Source organism: Pelodiscus sinensis, chromosome 11 (assembly GCF_052426305.1).
Source record: "Pelodiscus sinensis isolate ZL-2025 chromosome 11, ASM5242630v1, whole genome shotgun sequence".
NCBI lineage: Eukaryota > Metazoa > Chordata > Testudines > Trionychidae > Pelodiscus > Pelodiscus sinensis.
This window is the reverse complement of record NC_143062.1, coordinates 9092880-9111286: the sequence shown is the minus strand read 5'-3', so window position 1 is coordinate 9111286 and position 18407 is coordinate 9092880. Positions and strand designations below refer to the sequence as shown.

Here is an 18407-nt window from a genome sequence, read left to right as displayed (position 1 = left end):
CCTGCCCTCATGGCAGGACCAAGCACTATCTAGATCATCCATGATAGATGTCTAACCAGCCTTCTCTTAAATTTCTCCAGTGAAGGAGATTCCACCACCTCTCTAGGCAATTTATTCCAGTGTTTAACCACTCTGACAGTTAAGAAGTTTTCCCTGATGTCCAAACTAAACCTCCCCTTTCACAATTTAAGCCCATTGATTTTTGTCCTTCCCACAGAGGCCAAGGAGAACAATTTTTCACCTTACTCCTTGTAACACCCTTTTAGATACTTGAAAACTACTGTCATGTCTCCTCTCAGTCTTCTCTTCTTTTTAAACTAAACAAGCCAAATTCTTTCTGTCTTCCCTCATAGGTCATGTTTTCTAGACCTTTAATCATTTTTTTTTGCTCTTCTGTGGATCTTCTCCAGTTTCTCCAAAGCTTTCTTGAAGTGTGGTGCTGAGAACTGGACTCAGTACTCCAACTGAGGCCTAACCAATGCAGAATAGAGTGAATGAGTTACTCCTTGTGTCTTGCTCACAACACAACGGTGTTAATGCATCCCAGAATCATATTTGATTTTTTGCAACAGTGCCATACTGTTGAGTCATATTTAGCTGTGGTCTAGTATAACCCCTAGATCCCTTTCTGCAGTATTAAATAACGTACCCAAGGTTCCACAGAAAGCTATTGTGAAGTCAGGGTTTGAACCCTTCATCTCCCAAGTCGCAGTACAGTGTTTTACCCAGCTGGACAGCGCACAAAAAATGAGCCGTTAGCAGTCATTCTCTATTCTTGAGAACAAGAAGACACTTCAGCAAGTCCTTGGGAAAGTAGCTCAGGACCTCAATTTCCAGGCGAAGGAAGTCATGGAGGAGACTGACCCAGTTTTGGAAATCTTATCTACCTCTGCCCTGGACCATATTGCCTTGCCACTTATTAAGTCCATCACGGATACTACCAAGACTTTGTGGCAAACTCCATCCTCTTTACTGAGAGTTGTTACTTTGTTCTGTCAAGAGGCTTCAAATATCTCTATTCACACCCTCCTCCTGACTCTTTGGGGGTAGATGCAGCAAACCACCACAAGCGGAGTTACATAATTTGAGAAATAGTATGTGATCATGCAGTCTATGATAATGGGCCCAATTCTGCCCACTATCACATCAGAATAAATCTAGTATTAGCCTAGAATGAGTTTCCTCAGCTAAAGGGCGTTTATAACCCATGGTAACACAGTGTGGCTCTTTATTGTGTAGTCCCCTCTTCCATTAAGATTGCATCATTTATGAAGGTCCAAGTGTTACTTGATCTGAGGCAATTGGTCTGGTTAATTACTCAAGTAGAAGGGGTTATGCTTTGCGATTCAGAGGACCCCTCCGCCTCCCTGGCTTTGCTCCCGGTGTCCCTGGTCTGCTGGAGATGGTTTTCGTAGCTTCCTCTAGGAATATCTCAGATGAAGTCTGTGATTGTTGCTGTTTTGGAAAAATTCTATATAGACCCTCTTTTATGCCTAAGCAGTGCATTTTGTAAATCATGGCCGTCATCTTTGTCCCAGACTACAGAATTACCTGAAGATAAGCACTGAGACATTGAGTTTGACTTGGTAATCTATAGACACCTATTATAGTAAGCAAAAGACTAGTTTGTTATGTTCATGTTAGCCTGTGTTGCTGAGTGAAGGTACTACAATGCGCTCAGATACTATAGTGATAAGTACACTATAAGAACTAATATCAAACGTAGTAATATTCTCAGTTCCTTTGTGCCTGTGTTGCTGAGAGGAGGTACTACAATGCGCTCAGATACTATAGTGATAAGTACAATATAAGAACTAATATCAAACGTAGTAATATTCACAGTTCCTTTGTGCCTGTGTTGCTGAGAGGAGGTACTACAATGCGCTCAGATACTATAGTGATAAGTACAATATAAGAACTAATATCAAACGTAGTAATATTCACAGTTCCTTTGTGTCTGGTTCCATTGAACAATGCAGGGAATCTAGAATCACAAAAATTTAGAGATGGAAAGAAACTTGAGTGGTTAGCTAGCTCATCCCTCTGTGCTGAGTCAGCATTTAATTATGCTTTGACCATGAGAGCTGTTTGTCTAGCCTGTTCTTAAAAACCTTCAGTGCCAGAAAGTCTAAAAACTCTCTGGGCAATATTTTCAAGTGCTTAACTACTCTTAAGTCACTTGGTGGTCTTGCTCCCCATATTGCAGTAGTTCTCAATCTGCCGCCATCCAGGTGGTTCATCCTGCCGGCTCTTAATACATTTAAAAGGCAAAGCCGCAGTGGGGTTAGCTCTCGGGGTAGGATCTAACCCCTTTGCGGCTCCCCCGCTTATCGACTAATCGACTAGTTGATGGAAATTCCATTGACTAGTTGATTAGACTAAATTTAACATCCCTACCTGCACCCCCTTCCTGCTCCACAAAATCCACTAACCCCGGAACTCCAAAAGAGTACATCTGGCCTGTGGGAAGCTCTGAACCTCAGTCCTCCCTGAGGTATGTGAGAATGAGGGTTTGTTTTGCAGGATAGATTGTTAATGTTGCGCTGGGGGGGTTTACGTTTGTGTAATTTATGTGAGAAACTATGTGCCTTTTTTCCCCTCAAACTTTTTAAAGCTGATGTGCTAGGGGTTATAAATAAGGAGAAAATTGAAACTTTGATGATGATAGACAGTTTAATATTTTGTAATTTGGGTATTACTGGCAAATTTCTTGAAACTCTTTTTCAGAGGGGAAAAGTTGCTTATGCTATTTTGAGAGCAGTTTTCATCTGATATTTTGATTTAAAAATATGGAAAATAAGGCTAATGGCTGTATTTCTAATGCAAAGACTTCTTTAGAAGTAGAGCAATTTTATGTAATTGGCATCCTCCTTGTTTACTTTTTTCCACAGCTCAAGGAAAGCCTTGTGGCTGAAATACAGCTTCAAATCAAAATGATTTTATTTTAAAAAATACTCTATTTTATTAATTCCTTCTAGCCTACATTATGATGCACATTTTGTTTATTTATGTGACTTTTTTTAGTACCCTACTAAAGTTACTGCTATTTGGTTTCAAAGTTAATGTTTAAATGGGGAAAAAAATGGATAAACTCAAGAATGTGGGCCCGTTGTATGCTTTTAGTTACTAGTGCCATATATGAGGCCTTGTACTTAAGAACCAGCATAAGTTGTATAATTAACACATAATGGAACAAAATCTAGTTTGTTCATGTACTATTTTGATGATACTAGTAAATAATGTTTTAGTTTTGAAAAGTTAAAAGGATATTAATGCAACAATTTGTAAGGAAATATGGTTTTGATGTTTGTGGACTATAAATCATGAATAGGAAAAAAATCTTCCATTTTACATGTGAGGAAAGACCGCAACTTGGTATGAATCCCTTGTAATTTAATTTCTCTTTCTAATAAATATGAAAAAAGCTTGGAACTTCTAAGTTGACTTGTTAATTGCAGAGTATTGTGATAATGGGTTTGAGTATTAGTCATTAACACCACTTGTCTTTGTATAGTCAGATAGTAGTGAGAAAAGAAAATAAAATCTTTCAAAGGATTTTTTTGAAAACTATGGAATCTCTCCCTCTGCTCTAATATTATGCAGTTTCCTTGAACTGATACTGAAATGTTACTTGCAACCCTTTTTTAATAATATTTATAACCACCACAAGTTATGACTTCACAATGTTGGTGTGGTGTGCTAAAGCTACACTATATCACCAGATGTATTCATCCTGTTGGTAGATGGATTTGTTATAGATGAACAAACTAGATTACTGTTAGATAAAATAATTAAGATTTTCTATTTGTTATATAGAATTTTAATTAATTTAACTGAGTTTTATTTGTGTTGTGTAGTGCAGAAATATGCAGTGCTCAGAGAACTGAAAAAAAATGTTAGATGTCCTTTATTGTGGAGCAGAGCATATACAATTACAATGTAGAGTACACTTCATGCAAGTTATACAGATGTTAAATATTTCTAGAAAACTGCTTTTGATGGTGGCAGTGGCGAGGGAAAAAGAGGGAAAATGTGCACATTCAGAATAGATCTTTCAGCTTTCTTACATAGATACTCTTTAAAAACTGTTCCTCACATTTCAAAATTTCACGTCATAATAATCGTTCTTTCATCCGAGGACAGAATAGGATGGAAATACCATTATTTTTTCTAACAACACAAAGAAAACCAAATGATTTTTTTCCGCATTTTTGCACCACAAAATCCTGTTTAATTTTCCAAAGGCATTGTATTTTAGTGACACATGAGGTGTTACCTATAGGGTACAATATGCAGAATTTGCAGCATTAACAACTCTTAACCATGCAGAACAGTTCCATATGTATTCAGAAGTGATTCTTCTTTGAGTACTTGTTCATGTACATTCCAAGTAGGTGTGTGCATGCGCAGTAGCCGGCAAGTTTTTCCCTTAGCAGCTAGCTTATAAGGTCGGTCTGGGCACTCCCTGGAGTGGCACCATTATGGTTCCCAGTATAGGACCCTGCCAACCCTCCCCCTCCTCAGTTTCTTCTTACTGCCAGTGATGATTGCTGGGACTTCCCCTTCCTTATCTTTTGCCTTGCAAGCAGATCAGCATTTTCTCAAGTCATTGTACATAGTTTAGCAATTAGTTCATAATACAGTACTTTAGTTAGTGTTAAGTATCAGAGGGGTAGCTGTGTTAGTCTGGATCTGCAAAAGCGACAAGGAGTCCTGTAGCACCTTATAGACTAACAGATGGATTGGAGCAGAAAGTTGTTCTTCACAAAGCAAAGAGTCAACCTGTGGAACTCCTTGCTGCAGGAGGCTGTGAAGGCTACAACTAGAACAGAGTTTAAAGGGACGTGAGATCAAGTCATGGAGGTTGAGTCCGTGGAGTGGTATTAGCCAGGGGGTAGGAGTGGTGTCCCTGCCCAAGGTTTGTGGAAAGCTGGAGAGGGATGGCACGAGACAAATGGCTTGGTCACTGTCTTCGGTCCATCCCTTCCAGGGTCCCTAGGGTTGGCCGCTGTCGGCAGACAGGCTACTGGGCTAGATGGACTTTTGGTCTGACCCAGTACGGCCATTGTAAGCTCAGGGCTCAGAGTCGGGGGTCTCAGTGGACCCCCTTGATTTTCATGCACACCTGCTTCTGGGTGGCCAGGCTGGCAGCTCTCTGCCCTAGATGGCCACTTTCCTGTGCCTAGTGCGGAGGTCGTGGACGAGGTCCACGATGTCCACACTAGCCCAGGCAGGTGCCCGCCTCTTGCGGTCCTGGGCAAGCTCCCGGGAGCCGCCAGCCTGGTCCCGGGAAGAGGGGGAGGGCTGGGGGGCATCGGGTGGGTGGCTTGATCCGTGCCAGGTGCAGGGTCTGCTGGCTGGATGCTGGCAGGCTTGCACCTGGCACGGGCCCCGTAGCCAGCCCGTGCCCCTTTAAGGAGTCTGGGGCCGGGAGGGGGGCAGACGAGTTTCCCTGGTGTTGGCCAGAGTGGCCACCAGGGAAAGCTGGGGAGGGCTAGCCTCCCACTAGTTCGAATTAAGGGTCTACACACCCCTTAATTCGAACTAGTAAGTTCGAATTAGGCTTAATCCTCGTGGAATGAGGATTATCTAGTTCGAACTAAGTGCTCCGTTAGTTCGAATAAAATTCGAACTAACGGAGCGCTAGTGTAGCGCCTATGAAAGTTAGGTCGAACTAACATCCGTTAGTTCGAACTAACTTTGTAGTGTAGACATACCCTTGTACTCCCAGTGCTAATGAGGCTACTTGAGCAGGCTGGAAGTGTCCCATACTTACCTTTTGATGTGGAAGCAGTATGTTCTTGTGTCTACTTATCATATGCCCACTCAGCTATTCCAGCTAGTTTGGGGAACAGAGTCATAGACCTGCCCCCAGCCCATATCTGGTGCCTCCTTTGGGGGAATATAGTGCTACTAGTATTGCTTGTGCAACCCTTGTTCTCACATGAATGGAAGTAATAGGATTATGCTAGTTCCTGTACTGTTCAAGGCTGGCAGGAGATTCCTTGAGCCCTCTCCCTTCTTTCTGCCAATTTAGACAGGACTGTCTGTCCTGTGGCCCCATTATTTATATATGTGATGTTAACATTAACACCATTATTTTGCCTTTTCTGTTTTCTTCTTTGGCTGTTTGTATATAAAGAATGCATCTTGTACATTAGAGAAGGGAGGAGTTTTTATGTCATTTCATATTGGCTGGATGGCCAGAGTGGCTCAATTATGCATATTTAGTACATATTTTTTAATACTGGCAGAATAATTGCTGTCATTCTTTCTCCAGTGAGAGACTGTAATGACTGAACAGCTGCTCTATGCTGTCTGAAAAACAAAATATTCTCCAGGGCATTCATGTGCCCTGGACTTTGTTTAATTTCTTACCCATTCTGAGAAAGGGATGCAAAGTGTGTTCACTTTTTAATGCTTGTTTGTTTCTTTTGCCATGGATATTGATAGTGCAAACTGTATAAAATTCAGTTTTCATTACTTAAAGTAATAAACTGCAGTTGCCATCTCTGTTTTGTATGTGCCATTTCTCATTGGTTTGTTTTTGAAAGCTCATAATTCTCTCTATTATGGCTGAAAGGAAAGTTATACCCATATATTTTCAAATCCTTGTGTTATTCCAGTCAACAAAATCAACTTTTTATTCTTCCATGTACAGCAGGTATTCCTTCTTCTAATAGTGTCCCATGGGTGTTCCACTATAGTTGTGGCTGCACTGGTAATGGGAGAAGTCCATTAGGCCTGCCTCAGCACTAACCCTCCTGGTGGTGTACTACGAGGCTGATCATTGCAAGTCAGCAAACTGTCCTTCGTTTCATCTGAACCACCCACTGACTAGAGACATAGCCATTCACAGTTCATGAAGACTATGACTTTAATTTATGTATTTATAGTTGGTTAATCTGCTATAGTTGTAGCTTTTTTTCCTTTTCTTATTTTACCCTTGAAAAAATATAAGAATAAACCTTTAATTTCTTTTCCTGCTCTTTTCTCTACCAGGGACCTTGCCACGAAACAGGATATTCCCAGTTTTCTGGGCTTTAAGTAATGCTTCACTTGCAAAGAGGCAATCCTTATTGCAGGCAAGCACTCTCAGCGCATTCACTGCCTCAGTGAAGGCTGTATCTGGTAAAAATTTGGTCTATGCTCTAACTCCAGCCACAATCTTGTAAAGACTGAGAGATCCCTGGGTTCACTTATAGAGACCATTGAGAGCAGCCCACTCATGCCGGTAATATCTGGCCTCCATCTTTTAGGGCATATAGCAACAGGCGTGGCAGTGATACTATAGGAAAGGTCAGGTTTGCAACATGATGCCTACAGTCTCTATTTGTACACATTCAATGAGGTCAGTCTTCTCCTCCATCACCTTCCTCAGGAATGTCCCTAACTCAGAGATCTGTAAAGTGACTACATAGTGCCAATCTACACTTTTGCAAAGCACAGTGCAGTTACTAGGAACTCCACGTCCAGTGCCATCTTCTGTTCAAAGAAGAATTAAACTCACCGGCTGTGTCTACACTGGGCCACTTATTCCGGAAAATCAGCCGCTTTTCCGGAATAAGCTGTGAGCTGTCTACACTGGCCCTTGAATTTCCGGAAAAGCAACGACGCTCTACTGTACAAAATCAGCCGCTATTCCGGAAAAGCTACGCTGCTCCCGCTCGGGCATAAGTCCTTATTCCGGAACACTGTTCCGGAAAAGGGCCAGTGTAGACAGCCCAGTAGTCTTTTCCGGAAAAAAGCCCCAATTACGAAAATGGCGATCGGGGCTCTTTTCCGGAAAAGCGCGTCTACATTGGCCACAGATGCTTTTCCGGAAAAAGGGCTTTTCTGGAAAAGCAGCCTGCCAGTGTAGATGCTCTTTTTCCGGAAATACTTATAACGAAAACTATTCTGTTTTAAGCATTTCCGGAAATTCATGCCAGTGTAGACACAGCCACCTTGTGCAGTAATGATGATTCTCTGAGGTGTTTGTCCTTATAGATGCCCAAGAACCCATCATCCTTTGTTAATGACTCTGAAGTAGAGAAAGAACTGTGTGGGGTTAGACTACGTGCGCCTACTAAGCTTGTGACACAGCACAAAGAGAGACACTGCACGTGTGGGTCTAATGGACACTGCTACTGAAGTTCTCCAATCAGTAGCACAGAGATGCAAACATACATACAGTGGCGAACCTGTAGGGACATACATCTTAAAGAACCATTGTTACTGCACAGGATGAGTAACTTCTATTTTTATTTGATAATTTGGCATCCAATAAAATCATACTAAACCTTTTCCCCTGTCTTTTGTTCCATAAATCAACATAGATCATTCATTCATTTTACTATCCCAGGTCTTGGGAGCAGTTGTAAGTAGGCTATAGTGTAAGATATATATCCCCCAACTCAGCAATCTCTTGATCAGAGTATTTTCTTTTCTTTAAATGACCTTGTCTATTGAAAGTACTCATTTCTCCTCAGCAAAACAGATTTATAATCAGTTTGAGAAAGGCTATTTACTGGTCAAGGTATGTTGTATATAGGAGCTTGCTTCCTAATCCACAGGAGTATAGACTTCTTGTCAGAGAGCAAGGAAATCAGGACTGTCGTTCTTCATGTGTGTCAGAATCTCAGTCTTGTGTACTCAGTTTATTGCTCTTCATCCCAGAAGAGATACAAGTCTTTCTATTGTATTAATGGATTTATTAATAAAGAAAAATATCTATTCTATAATCTTTTTACTGATGGATTTACATAGTCATAATGGATGCAAACCTCTTCATCTAAGGAGCTTACATCGGAGAGATTGGGCTCAACTTGAGACCACATATCAGTGTTTTGGTTCTGCATTGTAGTTATGAATGCTCAGCACTTCAGCAAACCAGATCCCTTGTGTCTCAATGTGGGCACTCCGAAATTGAGAAACAAACAATGTCTTCCAGTGAAATATTTGGTTTAACTGACTTGGCCTAGCTTGTTATAGATTAGAATCCAGTTCTCTAGGGTGGGAGGCAGATGCATTTTTTATGAAACCATCCTTTTGTTTCCTGCAGTCTACTGCATTGACTTCACACTTTCCATCTTCTGCAGTAAATGAGGGCCAGTCCTACAAACAAGAGTCTTATCCAGTTCACATTCCTGGTTCACTTCTAGAACACGGTCCATTCTGTACACTGAAAGCGATTCTGTGAAAAAAAATAGTATATGATCACATGGTTAGTGACTCTACATACTTACATAATACATGCTCGCAAGCATGCTGACATAAGGTTGCACAGACAACCTTAATTCTGGCATTGCTTAGCATTTGAGTGCTTGTCTTTTCAATCGTAATATTCTTTTGATATAGCTTTTTGTGTGTAACTTAAGGTTTATGTTAATGTACTCTCCAAAGACCAACGATTAATATAGCTGCCTCATTCAATGAGGGCACCATACTGAATGGCTGAGGGGACATCGACCACCTCAGCACCCTGTGCTCTGGCTTCACAATCCTACTTCCAGCCTGCAGTGAAAGAGAGACCATGAAAGGTGGAGTGGATGCAATGGAGAGTGAGTCCACCCCATATTCACCCCCACAGTCATGGCTCATGTCCCAAGAGCCCAAATCTGTGTAGTGCCCAAGCTACCCTAACCTGAGTGGTACTAAAACCCCATGGACCAGGTCACAAGGCCTGACTTGGGGAGCTAGACCCATCCCTGTGGGATAGGAGCTGCTGCTGCTGCAGCTGCAAGATGAGTGTGGGGCAGGCTCACTGTTTGTTAGCCTTCTCCTCCCCTAGCGTCTCCCCTCTTCATGTGGCTGAAAGAGATGTATGTTTGCTTGTTTTTGCAACCTTTATTTTATGATATTTGTAGGTGCAATTGAATTATGAACCCACACTAAACTTCCCCTAGCTACATACCCAACAGAGAGCAGTGCATGTGTTCAGAGGCAGAAACTTAAAAGCCTTTGGAACTTTTACAGCCAAAAATGTAGACGTTGGTTAAGTTTAAGCAGCAGCTGAGTGGTAGTTCTGTGGATCTCAGCAATGCTTACATTGAGACTGAGATGTCTAAGGGTATGTCTACACTGCCACCCTAATTCGAACTAGGGTGGCTAATGTGGGCATTCGAACTCCTGCAAGGGGGTATAACGGTAGTTCGAATTAGGAGCTTTAATTTGAACTACCTAGTCCGTGCTGCGTGTAGCCGCGGGCAGGTAGTTCGAACTACAGGGTATTTAAAAATGGCAGCATCCAGGAACATGCAAATGAAGCCCGGGATATTTAAATCCCGGGCTTCATTTGCAAGTTCGAATGCCCACATTAGGCACCCTAGTTTTAACTAGGGTGGCAGTGTAGACATACCCTAAGTCCCTTTATTGACCTGGCCTCAAGAGCCTATATCTGGGTATATCCTTGCCAGCAAGTTAAGGAAGTATGGATTGGGTAAATAGACCGTAAGGTGGATAGAAAGCTGACTATATTGTCGGGCCCCGTGGGTAGTGATCAACAGCTCGATGTCAGGTTGGTGGTCAGTTTCAAGTGGAGTGCCCCAAGAATCGGTTCTGGAGCCAGTTTTGCTCAGCATCTTTATTAATGACCTAGATGAGGGGATGGATTGCACCCTCAGCAAGTTTGCGTACGATCCTAAACTAGGGGGAGAGATAGATAAGTTGGAGGGCAGGGATAGGGTTGAGAGTGACCTAAACAGATTAGAGGATTGGGCCAAAAGAAATCTGATGAGGATCAACAAGGACAAATGTAGAGTCCTGCACTTGGGATGGAAGAAAGTTTTAAATAATTTTGTTTAGTTAATAAAATTCCAAATAACTTCTCTCTGTTAAAAATTAAGCAAATTTACTTTAGTATGAAGATTTTATGTCATTAACAGGAAAAATTACTAAAAATAATTTTTGTGCCTGATACATATGCTTACTTTTTAAGCACTTGTTGATTGATCCTATTGCTATTGAATCCAAAATTAAAGTTCCCATGAACATCAGTAGTGTAGATTCAGTGCTATCAGTAGTCCCATTGAGTCAGTGGGATGATACTTGTAAGTAAAGTTATATACCTGTTTAAGAGTTTGTGGACAACCACCCAGTAATGTCATTAAAAACAAATAGTATTCATAATTTAGTGTGTTATAAATTTTCATCTAAAGATACTATAAACCAATTTTTCAAATGACTGAATCTGATTTAAATCAATGATTTTAGGAGGGAGGGAATCAAATGATGTAAATTGCCTTGTTTTAAATTGCTCTATCGTGAAGGCTAGTACACTTTCAAGAGTACAATGGAACTACATACATATAAATTCATGTTTTTTTTTCTCTTTTTCTATGATTTAGGCCTGATATAATACATCTGTTCTTCTCTTGTGGGCCATGTAACTTTCTAGTACTGCTTAAATATTCAAGGCCACAGCAATTGACATACTATTCCATTTCAGGGTTTACATTAGATTGCCTTTTTGTGGCCATACTATGCATTTCTAATAATAACATATATTAGAAAATTAAAGCTGTTACTATTTTTAAAATTATTCATGCTTAAAGGAGAAGCAGTTGTAGAGGTTTCACTTTTTGAAGCATTGAAAACTGCAGAAAAAAGGGAATGGAATGGTTGTGCCAACCTGAAAAAGAAAAATGGAATTTGTATTTTTCTGGAAAAATCATCATATTGATGCATGCATGTGGAAAAAGGTTATTCTTTTGTGAGTTGCCTTTTTTTCTTGGATAGTTGATGAAAATCTAATTTTTTAATCTCCCCTTTTTTTCCTCTTACCACCAAAATGTATGTTTACAGAAGCATAAGATAGATCTTTTCTACAAACTGCGCCATGTGATGAATGAACTCATTGACCTACGGAGACAACTACTGTCAGGTCACTTGACACAGGATCAGGTGCGAGAGGTCAAAAGACATCTTACAGTGCGACTAGACTGGGGTAATGAGTAAGTACAGGTACCATCTGGGTGCCATTTGTTTTAATTAATATGAAATGTTTTTGTGTAACAGAATTAGCAAACAGTTGAGCTCTTGTTCCTGATAATTGGAACCAAATATTACTATTTACACTGAGTCTTCAGTGTACATCCTCCTCCTGAGATATACATAATGTCTGATTTTACTTCTGTTCATTTCTTTATGAAGAAGTTGCTATTTTTCAATCTGTTTAAGGCCGAATGTTTAAGTTGTACAGTGAATAGTAAATCTGAGGTATTCTATACATTGTAATTTCTCTTTTGTCATTTGAAAAATTGTTCTAGTCAGTGGAACAGATGTACAGCTTTGTTGTTAGGTGACACTGTTGAATAGCCAGAACTGACACTGTCTGATCAAATGATTAACACTGTGGATTTTAGGCTTATAGTATTCAGATTTAATTTTGTTTTAGGTCTTGTAATCCATATAATTCTCTGCTGGTGCTGTCCCAGATTTTGTGCCCATCAGGTCAGTTTTACTGTACAGAGCCGACAGTATGAATCTTATTTTTATGGAGCCAAAGGGATTTATAGTAATTTAGAGTTGAATCTGGAATCGTAATTAATTACTTAAAAAAACTAGTCCTATCCCAGAATTAGCTCTTGGAAAGCAACAAGTAAACTGCTTGGCTTGCTTAGTTCTGAGGCAAAGTGCCGTGAACAAATATGTTATTTCATGACCTTTCAGATCTCCTTAGGCCTACAACAACCTTTCTTCAACCAGGATGATGGATAAGTTATAATTAAAAGTACAGAATAAAATTCTGTGTAAAGTACCAAAAAAGAGTCAAATTTTCCTCCCAAAGGGTGTGTGTATGCTAGAAAATTATTTTGAAATAACTTATTTCAAAGTAATCATTCCCAAAATAACTATTTCAAAATAGCATGTTCACACTATAGAGAAGCATTAAAATTAGTCCAAGGCAGGCTACCTTAATGTGGACACGTTACCTACACTTAGAACCCAAGGAAGCACTAGGGAGTAATTATTTTGAATGACTCTGGGGAGTACTTATTTCGAAATAGCAGCAGTGGAATGTCCATACTACCACTATTTCAAAATACTTGGAAGATCTGTGAGTTCATCAGTGCAAATAGTCTCGCTACCGATGCAAATTGCAACTTTTCCACACTATCCTGTTTTGTGTGGTTCTCGTCCATGTCCTTCCATAAAATCTTCCATAAAGGATCCACCCAATGTGCTGGAGGCCTTCCTCTTGTTCTTTTTACGTCTCGTGGATACCAATGAAGTACACATGTTGTCCATCTGTTGTCTCTCAGCCTTGCTACATGGCCAGCCCATCTCCTTTTCTGATTGTAGATATCTTGGATGATATCATTGACACTGCTTCTTGTACTCAAATTGTCGATAGTAACTTGCTGTACCCTACTTACATCCACCATGCATTTTTCCATTGCTCTTTGGTTTGCAACTTTAATACTTCTGTAAGGTTCCAGGTTTTGTAGCCATTCAGCATTACTGGAAATATTCTGGTGGTAAAGAGATGGGTTTTCACAGTGGTGGAAAGTTTGGTATCAACAAAAACGCTGCGCAGACTCCCAAAGGCAATCCAGCCAGACCACCTCCTCATGCTCAACTCCGGGCCCAACATATTGTCCATCTGCAATGATTGTCCAAGATATACATATTGATCCAGCAGCACGACGGTCTGTCCCATCTAATTGCATGATGTATTCTGAACAATATGCATTTTTCATCCACTTTGGTTTTCCAGTATAGATGGTCAGGCCAATCTCCTTTGTGTTCTTACTGATGTCATTGAGGAGGGTTTGCAGTGTTTCAGGTTTCGATGCAATTAGGACAATGTCATCTGTGAAAATGAGCATCTGTAGAACCTCACCATCAATTAAAAATCCATCTTTCACTTCAGTCTTCCACAGGACATCTTCCAGGACATTGGGAAACAAATTCAGTGAACAAATGTCCTCCTGCTTTAAGCCTCACTTAACTTTGATGATTAACAGGTCATCAAAAAGCGTTCAAACAACTACAAACATGGTAATACAGCATGACCTTAAGTCCTGTGCCGTTCCTCTTCGCATCCATGGTGATGGTGGTATAGTGGTGGATATGGGGGCAGAGGATAACAAGAATCTTGCAGAATTGAGACTGTCCATTTGTATTTTGAAATAACCAGCCTGTTATTTTGAAATAACAGTGTTGATAGTGTGGCCACTTCGCTCGTTATTTCAAAATCAGGGGAGTTATTTCAAAATAATTCCCTAGTGCACACCAGAGCTAACTTGCCCTAGTCATGGCCACATTCCCACAGTCATAGCACATGTCAGGACTCCCATAGAGAAGAGTACTGGAATGAACTGACGACACCTCAACTGGCCTCTCTTGTTAAATTTATATATCACTTTTTTCTTAGTTGAAAAAGAGGTTGTTATGGATGTAGACTAACAGAATTATATTCAGCACTCCTGAAGAAGTGGGTTGTGCCCACGAAAGCTCATGATACCATCTACATGTTTTGTTAGTCTTTAAAGTGCTACCAAACTTTTTGTTGTTTTTTAAGTTTATTCTGTACAGATTAACTTGGCTACCCCTCTGAAAAATTACTTAAGTGATTGTTTTGCATTTTAACTACTACTGATGTAAATGGAACCAACTAAACCATTATCATCCTTGGGGGGTTGTCTGAGACTAGTAAAGGGTTGTTTTACTATTTGCCCTACAACTTGAGATACCTTAAATGCGCTTATGTCTCATAGCCCTGACAACAGCCAACAGACTAATATGTAAGTCATCCCCTAATTTCCACTGCTCAGCTACTTTTGCAGACTAGCATCAATACCATCCCAATTCTAAATATCCACAAAATCATCTGCTAATGTGGCAATCTGCTGAGGTTCCCAGAATTCTGAACTACTATATTACACCTCTCAGTCACAATAAGTAAAAGTTTTGTTAATAAGCTATGTGGCAACCCCCTGACACAACAGTTTGTCTGTCTTACCAAGAAACTCTTCAGGATACTCTTTGCCTTGAATGTATCAACCAGTGAACCCCCAATTCCTGAGTGCCCTTGAGAAGTCTCTTTGCAGTTTCCACCCTTCTTTAGGAACACTCAAAGAAGTTCATATTTGTTACTTACTCTTTTAAAGAGACTGTGCTCAGTGTTCATTAATTTAACTAGAGTCTCACAACATTCTTATTTCAACTGAATTGGTTTATAGAAGTGGTCTCCAACCTTTTTAACCACAAGATCACTTTTTCAGTTTAAGTGCAATGTAAGATCTACTGCAAACCCAAATACCCTTGCCTACTTCCTTCCCGCCCCTTCTCTGAGGCCCTGCCCCTGCGCCACCACTTCTCCAAGGCCTCACCCTGCTCACTCCGTCTCCCTTCCTCCCCCATTCTGACTCACTTGCACCAGGCTGGGGTAGAGAATTGAGCTATAGGCTCTGGTCTGGGCCAAGGGATTTGGAGTGTGGGAGGGGTTCCGGGATTAGCCCAGGATGGGGGATTGGGATCCAGGAGGGGTTTCAGGTTGCAAGCTCTAGGGAGGAGTTTGTGTGCAGGGGGATTCATGTCTGGGGCAGGAGGTTGCATGTGGGTTCAGGAGGTTCAGGGCTGGGACAGGGGTTCAGAAAGCAGGCTCTGGCTGGGCACTGTTTGACTGAGACGGCTTCTGGGTGGTGGAGCAGTGGAGTTAAAGCAGGCTTACTCCTTCCCTGGCCCTGCACCACTCCTGAAAGCAGCTATCATGTATAGCCATGGCTCCATGTGCTCCCCTCATATATAGGCATTGAGCCCACAGCTTCTACTGGCCACAGTTCCCCATTATTGATCAATGGGAGCTGCAGGAGTGGTGTCTGCAGGCAAGGACAGCATGTGAAGACCCCTTGCTCTGCCTCCCTGAGGGGTTGCAGGGACTTGCCAGCCACTTCCAGGAGCAGCAATTCCCAAAGAGAAAATTACTCCAGCCGCGCCAGGTTAGGCATTTTAGAACTCAATACTCAAATAATTAAATTTAAGCGTGAGAGAGAAATGAAAATTATGAAATGCACAGACCAAAACCAAACATAACTCACTTTGCAAGCAGTAAAAGAAGTAACAACAATGCCCCATGTATGTGTGGGGTCGGGAGATGAGGGTATGTCTACACTAGAAAGTTAGTTCGAACTAACGGACGTTAGTTCGAACTAACTTTCCTAGGCGCTACACTAGCGCTCCGTTAGTTCGAACTTAATTCGAACTAACGGAGCGCTTAGTTCGAACTAGGTAAACCTCATTTTACGAGGACTAACGCCTAGTTCGAACTAGCTAGTTCGAACTAAGGGCTGTGTAGCCCTTTAGTTCGAACTAGTGGGAGGCTAAGGCTTCCCAGGTTTCCCTGGTGGCCACTCTGGCCAACGCCAGGGAAACTCTATTGCCCCCCTCCCGGCCCCGGAGCCCTTAAAGGGCCACGGGCTGGCTACTCACTTTGTGCCAGTTGCAAGGCTGCAAGCACCCGTGCCTGCACAGCCTGCACCTGCCACAACATGAGCCAGCCATCCGAGGGTTCCCAGCCCTCCACTGCTCCCCACGACCAGCCTGGCGGCTCCCGGGAGCCTGCCCGGGGGCGCAAAAGGCGGGCGCCCGCCTGGTCAAGTGCGGAGATCGTGGACCTCATCGAGGTTTGGGGGGAAGCCTCCAATGTCCACGATCTCCGCACTAGCCACCGGAACGCGGCCGTCTACGGACGCATGGCTGCCAGTCTGGCCGCCAGGGGCCACCAGCGCAGCCGGGAGCAGGTGCGCTGCAAAATAAAGGACTTGCGGCAGTCCTACTCCCGGGCCTGCCTGCCAGGGGCTGACCCGGAGGCCTGCCCCCACTTCCATGCCCTGGACCGCATCCTGGGGCCTCATGCCGTCCCTGCCCCCCGGGACGTGATTGACCCCGGGGCAGAGGGACCGCTCCTGGACACGGAGGAGGAGGAAGAGGGCTCTGAGAGCCAGGAGCCTGCCGCCAGCCTTCCCAGGACCCGGGACCCCCGAGGCACCCCACAGAGCCGCTCGCCTGCATCGTCAGAGGCCGGGGAGGCGTCCACCTGTGAGTACCCTCGTGTTCCCCTTATGTGTACGGGGGGCTGGGGCGAGAGGGAGCCCCGGGACCGTGCGCCTGGGCCTTGCCCACCACGGAGCAGCAGCTGGGGATCCTGCAGGGGCCCTGGCCTTGCAGAGGGGAGCTGGGTTTCACACACCTGGGCCCCTGGGGTAATTGACCGCTGGTCTTCTTGCACCACAGCTGCAGCACCGGGGCCTGCAGGGCGCACCACCCCGCCTGCAGCAGCCGCCCGCGCCCGGGCAAGCAGGACAGCCAGGAACCAGGAGGACTACCAGAGGCGGCATCTCCGGTTCCTGGACCAACAGCTCCGTCTCCAGGACCACTGGGTCCAGGAGGACCTCAGGCTGCGCCGGAGGAGTCTGGAGGCCCTGGAGGAGCAGGGCCGTGCCCTGCGAGGCCACCTCCAGAGCCTGCTGGACCGCTTTCCATTTCCTCCTCCCCCTGCTCCCCCCCTCCCCCTGCTCCCCCTCTTTCTCCCCCTCTTGCTCCCCCTGCTCCCCCTCTTTCTCCCCCTCTTGCTCCCCCTGCTCCCCCTGCTCCTCCTGCTTCCGCTCCTGCTTCCTCCACACCCCCTGTCCTCTCTGCCCCCCCCTCCACAACCATTCCCCACCGACGCCCCCGGACCCGCAGTGTGGCGAGACGGGAGAGGCAGCCAGACTCCCACCCCTGAGCTTTCCTTTCCCTTCCTCCCTTCCCTCCCCTCCCCTTCCAGCTCCCTCGTCCCAGGTTTCCCCCTCCCTTCTCCCACCTTCATTCCTCCCTCCCCCACCCCAGTTCTGTGAAATAAACAGACGTTTTTGTTTGAAAAACAGGTGTCTTTATTTGACAGTAGGTAGGGAGGGGAAAGGGGAAGGGGAGGTAGGGTGGAAGAAGGCCCCGGTGGAGCATGAAGGGAGAGGTCAGTCCTCCTCCTCCTCCACCTGGAAGCTCTCCCGCAGGGCTTCCCGGATCCGGATGGCCCCCCGCTGGGCTTCCCGGACAGCGGCGGTGCGGGGCTGACCGTAGTGTCCAGCCATGCGGTCAGCCTCAGCCATCCAGGCTGGCAGGAAAGCCTCCCCCTTCCGCTCACACAAATTGTGGAGCACACAACATGCCGCCACCACGGGAGGGATGTTGTGCTCGGCCAGGTCCAGACGGGTGAGGAGGCATCGAAAGCGGGCTTTCAGTCGCCCGAAGGCCCCCTCCACCACGATGCGGGCCCTGCTCAGCCTGTTATTGAAGGCCTGGCGGGAGGGATTGAGGTGCCCCGTGTAGGGCTTCATGAGCCACGGCTGCAGTGGGTAGGCGGCATCCCCCACCAGGCAGACGGGCATGTCCACGTCCCCGACCCTGATGTGGCGGTCGGGGAAGAAGGTCCTGTCCTGCAG

At 44.0% G+C, this 18407-nt stretch overlaps 1 protein-coding gene across 8 annotated transcripts in view; it reads left to right on the top strand.

Moving 5' to 3' along the window:
• The window catches only part of DOCK3 (dedicator of cytokinesis 3), a 541072-nt gene that overhangs the window by 208790 nt on the left and 313875 nt on the right, over positions 1-18407 (top strand). For all 8 annotated transcript variants that reach the window (XM_089781050.1, XM_089781049.1, XM_089781053.1 and 5 more), the window contains exon 6: positions 11785-11933. In XM_089781050.1, the coding sequence (XP_089637176.1) occupies positions 11785-11933 (149 nt within the window). The remainder of the gene's footprint in view (positions 1-11784; positions 11934-18407) is intronic.